The sequence below is a fragment of the Nicotiana tabacum genome, chromosome 21 (assembly GCF_000715075.1).
Source record: "Nicotiana tabacum cultivar K326 chromosome 21, ASM71507v2, whole genome shotgun sequence".
Classification (NCBI taxonomy): Eukaryota; Viridiplantae; Streptophyta; class Magnoliopsida; order Solanales; family Solanaceae; genus Nicotiana; species Nicotiana tabacum.
The window spans coordinates 6,347,591-6,358,525 of record NC_134100.1 but is presented as its reverse complement, the minus strand read 5'-3'; the positions used below and the strand labels follow the sequence as shown (position 1 = coordinate 6,358,525).

At 34.6% G+C, this 10,935-nt stretch overlaps 1 protein-coding gene across 1 annotated transcript; it reads left to right on the top strand.

Annotated features, from left to right (window-relative positions):
• The first annotated feature begins 3,026 nt into the window (after positions 1-3,026).
• LOC107815606 (calcium-binding protein KRP1-like) lies at positions 3,027-3,368 on the top strand. The gene has a single exon (XM_016641213.2). It carries the CDS (start codon positions 3,027-3,029, stop codon positions 3,366-3,368), a length of 342 nt encoding a protein of 113 aa, XP_016496699.1.
• The last annotated feature ends 7,567 nt before the right edge of the window (positions 3,369-10,935 follow it).

The window sequence follows — 10,935 nt, the reverse complement described above, 5'->3', positions numbered from 1 at the left end:
AATGTAGTGCAATTTTGGAGGGTCCGACAAGGCACAACAGTATTTTGAAGAGTCCACGCAACATAGGTATTCGGTGGTATCTGCTGACTTAATTCCATATAATCATTTAAAACTATTTAGGCATGGAAGTTATGGTTTGAAAGCAAAGGACTAGACTTTATGGGCAAAGTGATTGTGGACTCATGTTCCTCTGCTACACTGCTGAAATGCATACATATTGGCCTGCTTTATGTCCAGTACCATGCAACTGATAGGCCATCAATGTCATCTGTTGTTCTTATGCAAGACCTACTCCCTACCATCCCAGGAATAATTAAAGAGAGATATCTCTGGTCACCAACTATGCAGATACGCATACATATATGAAATAGAATAAAGATGGCCCAAGCTTCTTATGAATATAACCACAATTAACATCATTAGGTTGGGCTGTCGAATACGGGGTCAGAAGTGAATTACGAGTGGAACCAATTTGCGAATCGAACAAGCTCCCCTTGCATGCAATGATGTGGTGGTAAACCTCTCATTCTAATTCAGTGCCCTCTGAATTCCGAAACAATTGTCTTAATTTATGTGACACTTTTCTCTTTTTGAGATTCAAACTTCTTAATATTGGCCATCTTTTAAACATACAATGTTTAAGTTAAAAAGTACTATAAGTCACAATAATGAACAATTCAAAATATTTTAAAGGCATATGAAAAAATTACGACCAAAGAACAACTTGTTTGACACTCGAAATCCGACCCCTCTACGTAAATTAGGACGGAGGGATTACTTTTTACTGGTGAAAACTAAAAAATGTACATGATTAGTGCATAGGAAGTGAAAGCTCAAAAGTAGAGCAATGTTGAATTATATAGAGTATGCTTAAAATTCAATTACTCTAATGACTTGATTTAGACATGTCAGTTATCCAAAATAGAAGAGTTGCTATAGTCTTTTTTTTTTTTTTTGGTGAAAGAAAAATTTTATTCATCACCAGACAAAACATATACATCTCCTGCAATCTAATACCAGAAAAAATTAATAGCAACTATACAAGATCTCCTATATACTAACTCTATAGCTTATTTACATTTGCCTAATGGTGTTCTAGCTGTATAAATTCCTTGGCCAAATCCTTTTATCATCCTTTTTCCTTTGATCTAGGTAGTCTCTCATTCGATGTATGCATTATTCTTTCACTTCTTTGCATAAGCTCTGTGGCCTTGGAACTTTGCTTTGCACAAAGATCACTTTTAGTCCGCGATCAAAATTATTTATATTTAATAGCCGTAAAAGTATATAAAATTTGTATACTTTTAATATATGATATACATACATATATATTACTGTATAGCCGTTCTTAATTTTTTCGACTATTATTTTGAGAGTGGCTATACAATATCATTTTCCCTTGTAAGTTTCCTCGTTGGCCGGGTAAGAAACGGAAGAAACTTCTTAATATCCATTTAATATGATCAATCATGTTAGCAGGCCGCTAAACAACATTAAGATTCGAGATTTTATGAGGTTAGTTGAAACGGAATTAGATAACAAAAATTAGTACTACTCATTATCTTGCTATTTAGCTGGCATTTCTAGTTGGTTCATACTTCATAGTCTATTAGATTTTCTTTATAAAAAATAAAAGGACAAATAAAAGAAAAAAGAAACTTGTTTTGTACAATTTCACAGATACTATTATTTAGTAATAGGTGGATTTCAAACATTGCCTCAAATATTCTTGATGGAATTTGTTAAGACTTAACTAAATATTTCAGAGAAAATTATTATTTTTATATTAGAAGTACAGCGGCATGACACGAGTTAATTAATAATCATACCCGTCAGACAGCATTGATGCAATAACCTGGCAATTACATCAAATTGAAAAAAAAAAAGGTATTTCCTAAAAGAAAGCTTAAAGAACGATGTTTTGGTCTGTCACTCTATCTAACGAAAGGAAATTTAACAAAAAAATAAATAAAAATAAAATAAATTACTAAATGGACGTGGATGGTGCTCCTGATAAAAAATGTATCTCACTATCAAAGATTATTACGGGGCATTTAGTATTCCTCCGTCCTTAATCAGAGATCTGTGTTTGACTCTTGGGTATGAAATCGCCTTTGGTTGGTAGCACTTTAACCCTAAAATGGGACTTTCTGACGTGAATTCGGATTAGTCGACCTAACGTACAAACATCAGGTCGAAATTAAAAAAAAAGTTATATATTGCATATTTAGGTTATGAAAATAGAATTACTATAGGCAATTAGTTGCGGTAGACAAAGGCGGATCCAGGATTTAAGCTTATGGGTTCCTATAACGATCTTAAGTAAATATACAATAAGTAACTGGGTTCACAATTAAATATTTGTGGATATTTAATGAGTTTTTTAATACATATACAGGATATATGCAAAAGCTACTGGGTTCACGGGAACCCACTTTCAATAGGCTGGATCCGCCCCTGGCGGTAGGTCATTTTTTAACCCGGAGATATAAATAATTTTATACTTGATTCCCCAAATTAGCTCCTGGTAGAACCGGCCGGGAGTATTCAGTCATCTAAAGGGTTATTTTACCTTTGTTTTACACACCGACCCGATCAGTGTACAAAAATATATAATTGATGAATAGTGACCATACCAAATGAGTAAACTACACATATTTAAGGAAATTGCCTTCAAATTTAAAACTTTATTTCTTTAAAGGAAAATGCTCTCCATTACATGGAATCCTCCAAAAAAATTATTTAGTGGTGCCCCTCCCATGCAACTTCCAGGAAACTATAGCAACCAATTCTATCCTCATTCTCCCTCAGCTTCCTTTTCTCTTTCATGTACCTTCCTTTGCATTTTCTTGGACTCTTTCCACCAAAATTTCCTTTACATCCTTTACCTATTTATATCCCTTTGAATTTGTATATCTATCTATATATCCACATCCTAAATTTTACATCCAATAATAATTTGCTTCTGTATTTAATTTTAAGTGATAGTCCAATATCAATGACTAAGAGCTAGTCCAGTTATATCAATGGCTACATTGGGACGAGACGTCGTGTTCGAGGATTTTTTCCCTTCAATGGTGGAAAAACTTGGAGCTGAGGGATTCTTGAAAGAGCTAAGTAATGGATTTCGAATGCTAATGGATGAGGAGAGGGAAGTCATTACCTTTGAGAGTTTGAAAAAGAATTCTGTATTGTTGGGATTGAAAGATATGAGAGATGATGAGGTAATGTGCATGTTGAGAGAAGGGGATTTTGATGGAGATGGTTGTTTAAATGAGATGGAGTTTTGTGTGCTTATGTTTCGTTTGAGTCCTGATTTAATGGACATATCAAGAATTTGGTTGGAAGAAACTCTTGCCAAATTGTAGCTGGATTTAATAATTTAATCTCTTTTGATTCTTGTTATATTTTTATAAATCTCTCTAGCTTATTCATAACTATTGGTTCTTCTATTCTTGCTATTTTTTTTTAGAAGGAGTCTTAGTGCAACGATAAAAGTTTCTACCGATGAATGCAACCTGCGAAACAATCTTTTGTAGAAATGAAAGATAATATTGCCTACATAAGATTCAATGTGGTCTGACCTTTTTTCTGAATTTCGCACACAAAAGAGATTAATGTACGAGGCTGTCTTCTTTTTCTTTAATTACTATTTTTAATGTGATATCTCCAAGAGATCAGCTCAAAATAAGTTGTTGCTAGTAGTATTAAATTTAAGGTATCAGCCACCGAATGGAAAACAAAAAAAGAAGAAGGGAATTTAACTTTATTGGCCAAATATTTCTCCAAATTTTCCGGTGCTTGTGTTGAAAAGCTATAACTTTTACATTTGTAAAGTTTCAAATTGGGGGTTCCTCAAATTTGGGAGACTAGGAATTCTGCCAAAAGTAATCATATTCAAGAAGCCATGGATAATATGAATATCCACATTATCCACCGATTAACCCTTTTTATTCGTATTAAATATGCATCGGGTCGGATCATTTATCCGTTTTCGTTACGTCCATATCCGACCTGCCCCATTTGTCACCCCCTAGATAGAACGCTCAGTTAGCCTCCGTTAAATGAAAACATGTAAGATTGTAAAAAGAAGAAAACAATTTTAGAAATAAAATTAAACTGTTTCATTGCATGGAAAGGCAAATGCCACAATCTATTATGCTAAAGATTTACATTAGAGGCTGCACTTGCAGAAAAAGAAAGGAAACTGAAACTTGACTAACATCATTCTGATTAGAAAAGGAAACTACATTAGGTTGTGAACTATATATAACTCCACTAGGCTCCAACATATATAATCCTTCTTTTACTTCACCAAAAACTTGAGGCATCTTTATTAACGGGCCTACAATAGACATTGACTAGACGTGAGTGAAAAAATGCAATGAAACTGTAGACAAAACCTATTGACAGATAGTAGGTTATATCTAAAACTGGGGACATGTAGAATATTTTCTAGAATGAATTCTGGAGATATAGGAATTCTGCCTGCATAGGTGACTATTAGCTTGAAAGAATTAGGAAAATTAATATGCAGTGGAGTGGGTAAAGGAGTCAGAGATAGAAAAGCATTTGAGTAAAAGCACATGTGTTTTGAAGCCCCTGAATCAAAAATCCAAGTACTAGAGTTAAAAACTGAAAAACATGAACCATTGTAATTGATAATAGTACTAGCCACAACATTTGCATTGATCTCTGGATTAGAAGTTCCTGCATCCCCAACCTTAACCTTCTTGATCAGCTGCACTGACTGTGAAAATTGATCTTTGGAGATGTGTTGAGTCAAAGACTCACTGTAGTTGTTGTTGTTTTCTTCTGTTGCCTTAGCTGAAAATGCCCTATTTCCCCTAACTTGAAACTGGCTTCCTTTGGTATTGGTAAACTCAAAGTCTTCAGGGAACTATGATTCTATAACAGTCATTGACTGTGTGACCTATCTTCTTACAATAGGTACAAGATGCATTAAGATTGAATTTGGTTTTCTTTCCTTTGAAGGTTGGGTTCTTCTGTGTTAGATTTGCAGGTTTCTGCATAGAATTTTATGGAATTGTCCAAAGTTCCTTTGTGTTTGTTTTCCTTTTTTCTGTGAGTAGTTACTTTGACTACAAAATTTCCTTGATTTCTCACCATGAAGGATGAAAAATATGCAGAGATTAGAGAGTTTGCATAGATTTCTCTCTGATTTGCATCTTGTAGAACCAAGGAATAAGCACAGTTGATGTTGGGTAGAGGGCTCATCATTAAGATATTTCCCCTAACTTGCCCATAGCAATCATTCAATCCCATGAGGAATTAAATGAGTCTTTCATCCTCTAAGGATTCTCTAGCTTTTGCTTCCCATCACAGACACAAGTGCATAGACACTTGACATCACAGTTTAAAGAATCCAGCTCGTCCCATAATCGTTTGAGCTTTGTAAAGTACCATGCTATGTTAGTTGTTCCTTGAACTAACTCTAATAATTCTTAGCGCAGGTGATAAAGTTTGGCACCACTTGATTGTCCAAACCTATGCTCAATGCTATTCCACAGATCTTTCGCAGACTTTGAGTAGATAACACTGTCTCCAATATTTTTGGAAAGTGAGTTTAGAAGCCAAGAGGTCACCATGTCATTGCATCTACTCCAAGGCTGAAAATCCTTGGAAGTAGTAGCTGGAGTAGGAAAGGTTCCATTGATGAAGCCTAACTTATTCTTGGCTGAAAGTGCAATTAGCACAGACCTCCTTCATCTTTGGAAACCTCTCCCAGTGAAGATTGCATTCACTAGGGTCATTCCAGGTGCATTAGAAGAATGGAGGAAGTAGGGATGATTTGGATCGAAGGTCACTTCATTTGCAGATCCAGTTTGGGTGACATCAGTTTCCGTATTAACAGGCATGGTGATGAAGATGAAGAGAAAAGAAAATGAGATAGAACAAAGAGAGGATTGAATCGAGCTTCACTACTTAACTAACCATTATTATTCTTTACAGTGTCTAAATCTCAAAAGTTAGACCTGCAAATTGGAGCGTGAGAAATATAAATGGGGTCCAACATCGATAACAATAAATTGGGATATGTTTGACTCTAATATCATAATAAATAGAGATTGAATCTAACTCAATCTCAAAAGCTAGCTAATGAGGTGATGATTGGCGTTATATAAAGAGACAAATGACCTCCCACACCCACCGATGTGGGACTCAAAATGTTTTGTTTTTTTCGTGAGTTTTAATTTGGAATTGGTTTTCAGTTGTTTTCGAAGAATTGGGTAATTCTGTTTTAGAGCTTTTTCAGTTTTCTTGTCTTGTTTTTATAAACAAGGCTTGTGACATGTCTTTTACAACGTTTGTTCTGAAGAATGTGACATAAAAACTTGATATTATTATGCAATACAAACCAAAATCCATTATTCAACAACCCACCGCCCGAGGCGTGACAAGGAGTCAGAATTGTCGAGTGATCATTCCTTAGTTTTCTGGACTATTAGTGGGAAGAGTCAATTTGATGGTAACGTTAAGTGGTTGCTATGGATTTTGGCTATGGTCAGTGACACTACAGTCGAGATATCTAGTTTAGAGATTGTTACAATCGTGAATTAGTTTCTACTACTGCCTCGGTTTCAATGTGTTTGAAGCTTTTCGGAGCACGAGGGTCATTGATTAATTTTCGGTATAAATTTGGGTATAAATGCTTTAAGTTTTTGAAATAAAATTTACATATTTAGAAATTACATAAAAAATACTATAAATCACAATAATTAACAATTCAAAATATTTAAAAACTACTTGCAAAAAATGTGATAAAAATAATCTTGTTTGACTCCCGAAATAGTAAAATATTCATTTTTTAAAAACGGAAGGAGTATATATGTTTTTGGATGACTTAGCGGGGTAATCTTTAGAGGAAGAGATCAAGTTTTGCATTAACTTACGACCAAAAAAAAAAAAAAAGAGACTACATATATGTTATGGCATTTGAATCTAATAGTTTTGGCTCAAATTTTGTATGTGTTAAGAAACTCACAAAGTATAAATAATATATTCGAATTCAGTAAATCAAATGTGTACTGTGTTAAAATCATGAACTCGAATATTTAAAGTTCAAAATCCGGATCTACTTCTGATTATATCCATATGTACCACCTTACACGTACTGACTACAAGATCACTGAGGGGTCGTTTGGTAGGTGTATAAGAATAGTACTGAATATGATGTATTTGTAATGTTGAGATTAGTTATGATGAATTATTTCTTTATCGACTCTTTGATTTGATGTATTAAATGCTTTGAAATGGCAACTCTTATACATGCTTATTCATGTATTAAAAATTGTGGTATTGTTAATGCCATAATTTGTTATGTATAAGAATAATACTGAATATGGTGTATAACTAATACAAATATTTATTAATTATATATGATTTGAAAAATACTACCAAACAAAGAATTAATAATACTAAAGTAATACATATATTATTTTCCCTAATACATCCTACCAAACGATCCCTGAGTGTCTTGTCTTAGGGAGCACTAGTATAATTTTCTAAGAAAATTAATAATGGATCAATGAGAATATGTATTGACCTTAACTAATTGGAAAAGTTACCATTTGCAACAACTATCCATTAGGATTCTTTTATTTGATGAATTAACTCAAATAACCATCTATTTAATATGTTAAACTAAAAATGGCCAGCGGATATAAAATATATGAATAATGCATATATTTTATATGTTTAACTGTGTTTAATCAATGTATTATCTATGTATACTTGCTAAAAAAACAAACAGTAAATCCAATCGGCTATTTTTATAACAATAGGCAACTTGGGAAAGTTGCACAAATTTACAACTTTTAAGATACATTTGCACTCGTTTATCCAACAAACAGATTTTGCCACAATCGTTTAAAAGAACAGCAACTGCTAGCCAAACAATCAAACAGACGCAATTCTTTCTTTCTCCTTTGCTCAATTCATACTACTTCTGATCTTCTCTCTCTAGCAGACTTTTCATACACTGCTAGTATTGTTCTACATACACAAAGTACAAGTCTTGATTTGCCAAGATCAAAACTGGAGCAGAGATGCGCTAGAATGCTTCACCATCGACAATATGCGACTCATTTGCAGAGAAAACAATTACCAACAGTACAATAAAATGGGAGTTGGGGCCATTTTGTCCCAAATTTAAGGTTAAATGCCAAGTAGTGTCAACTTCTCTTGATTTAAAAAAGAGATCCACAAATAGTTGCTCAAACTTATTCGTTACTTTTTCTAGCCGGTATACATAGATTATATACGACTATATACATATTATATATAATTTATACAATTATTATACTTGAACCAACTATTTTTAATTTAAACGATTAGATTTATGCTATTTATGTTAATTTTTCCTTAAAATAAGGTTATTCACCAATTGAGGGTCATGAGTAAGAAATTGAAAATACTCCCAATACAACTTCCAAGATCAGATATGATATCTTTTGGGCTAAGCTGTTGTCCACCCAACAATAAAACTTCCAATCTACCTAGCGTCATTCTCTAATTTTTCTCGAAAACTTTTTTAATCACCAGAGCCAAGTAGACAAGTAACCGAAAAATGGGCGAAATTTTCCACAAATTACAAAGGGGTTATTTGCAAGAATCGCCGTGATTTTAAATATTTGAGTCTGTTTGCATATGGGCAGAACTCCAGTTTTAATAGGTGTTAGCCTCTCATTTGCTCCATGGACAATACTTTCAATTTTTGATCTTAAAGGTTTGCCCATAGAACAAGTGTGTGCCAAAAAATCAAGACAACCCATTTTCAAGGTCATTAGATGTAATTTCCTAATTACTAAAAGGCTAATTTGGGCTTTTCTAAAAAAAAAAATATGAATATGATAAGAACAACCACTGAGAGTATATGTAGAACTTAAAACATACTGGTCTTTCTGTTGCAATTTATGTAAGGATATTTTATTGGGTACGAAGTTTAATAAAACAAATATTTGGATTTTTTTAATAAATAATCTCACTAATAGTAAAATATAAAATTTAAAGTTGAATTATTTTCAAATTTAGAAAGAACTCATTCTTTTTTAAATAGAATAAAAAGGAAAAGTGTCACATAAATTGAGACAAAAGAATTAACACTATAATTGTAATTAAAATTCATGATTTGAAACCATTTTCTCATAAAATATATCCATATACAAGGTAAGTGGAATATCTCAAATTAAAAGAGATGTAAGCACTACAAATACATATCAACAACAACTACCTAGTAAAATCCCACATAGTAGGGTCTGGGGAGCGTAATGTGTACGCAAACCTTACTCATGCCCCAATAGGGACAGAGAGGCTGTTTCCGATAGACCCTCGGTTCAGAAAGACGAAAATAAAATTAAAAAGAAAGAAAGAAAAGAGAATTCATTAGTAACTCCAGTAGAAACCGTAATAGTAACAGAAGCATAAAAACCAAAAGATGAATGACATGCAATAACAGTAACCAGAAGCTAAGGCCCGGGGCTAGGATAAACAACAAGAATAGTGTGGATTGAACATAAACTGCAAGCCATCTAAGATCAACCCTAATCCAACCCCGCCTCACCCCCGGTATGAAGTAAGGAAAGCTTTACTACCCCTATCCTACAATCCTAATGCTAGACCTCCAGGCCTTCCTATCAAGGGCCATGTCCTCGGAAATCTGCAGTTGTACCATATCCTGCCTGATCACCTCTTCCCAATACTTCTTAGGTCTCCCTCTACACAACCGCTCACACCTCCTTACCGGTGCATCAAGGCTTCTCCTCTGCACGTGCCCGAACCATCTGAGCCTCGCTTCCCACATCTTGTCATCCACAGGGGCGACGCCCACCTTCCTCCGAATATCTTCATTCCTAATCTTGTCTATCCTAGTGTGCCCGCACATCCACCTCAGCATCCGCATCTCTGCTACTTCCATCCTCTAGATATGAGAGTTCTTAACCGGCCAACACTCTGCCCCATACAACATGGCCGGTCTAACCACAGCTCTATAAAACTTACTTTTGAGTATCGGTGGCACTTTCCTGTCACACAAGACTTCAGATGCAAGCCTCCATTTTATCCAGTCCGCCTCTATGCGGTGAGTGACGTCCTAGTCGATCTCTCTGTCACCCTGTATCATCGACCCAAGGTACTTGAAGCTATCTCTCTTGGGGATGACCTGTGAACCAAGCCTCACATCCCCGCCTACTTCCCTCGACTCAGTGCTAAACTTGCACTCCATGTACTCTGTCTTAGACCTGCTCAATTTGAAACCCTTAGGCTCGAGAGTCTATCTCCAAACCTCAAATCTCTCGTTAACACCGGCCCTCGTCTCGTCAATTGGAACTATTTTATCAAAAGCATAAAATATCTGGTATAATATATCCTATTTGAAAAGGCAAAAAAAGCTTATAAATGTCAAAGCATGATGCATGTGTAGTACGAGTGATTTTATGGTTAGTTGTGTGAGGCTTCTTTTTATCTCACACATTTGTGGACCCATATCTTACACATTTGAGTCCACAAAATTATGAAACAAAAAAGAGGCCTCATACAACTAGTGTCAGTTGTATGAGACAGAAAATAATTTTTTTTGTTTAGTACTGAATTTACAAAAGTCAAAGCTTACAAAAGACATGAGGATCGGAAAATAGGAAAGAAATAAAGAGAGGGGAGATGTTGGCCCAAGTAAAGGTTTGTTTTGAAGATGGACAAAAGAAGCTCAGGCATGAACCAAGTCCATCCTTTGTATGCATAGAAACATGCAGATTCGAGCATGTAAGATGCACGTGAAGGAATTAAGCTTAACTTGGTATATTTGATATCTCCTGATCGAAAAGATTGCATAATTGATAAGGAGAAGGACTCCTTACTCAAAGAGAACACTATCCAAGATAGGAAAGGAGTTAGAAGTTGAGATCAACTAGAACTCTT

Coding starts and splice junctions, on each gene's coding strand:
- LOC107815606 (XM_016641213.2), top strand. CDS start 3,027: ATGGCTACATTGGGACGAGACGTCGTGTTCGAGGATTTTTTCCCTTCA.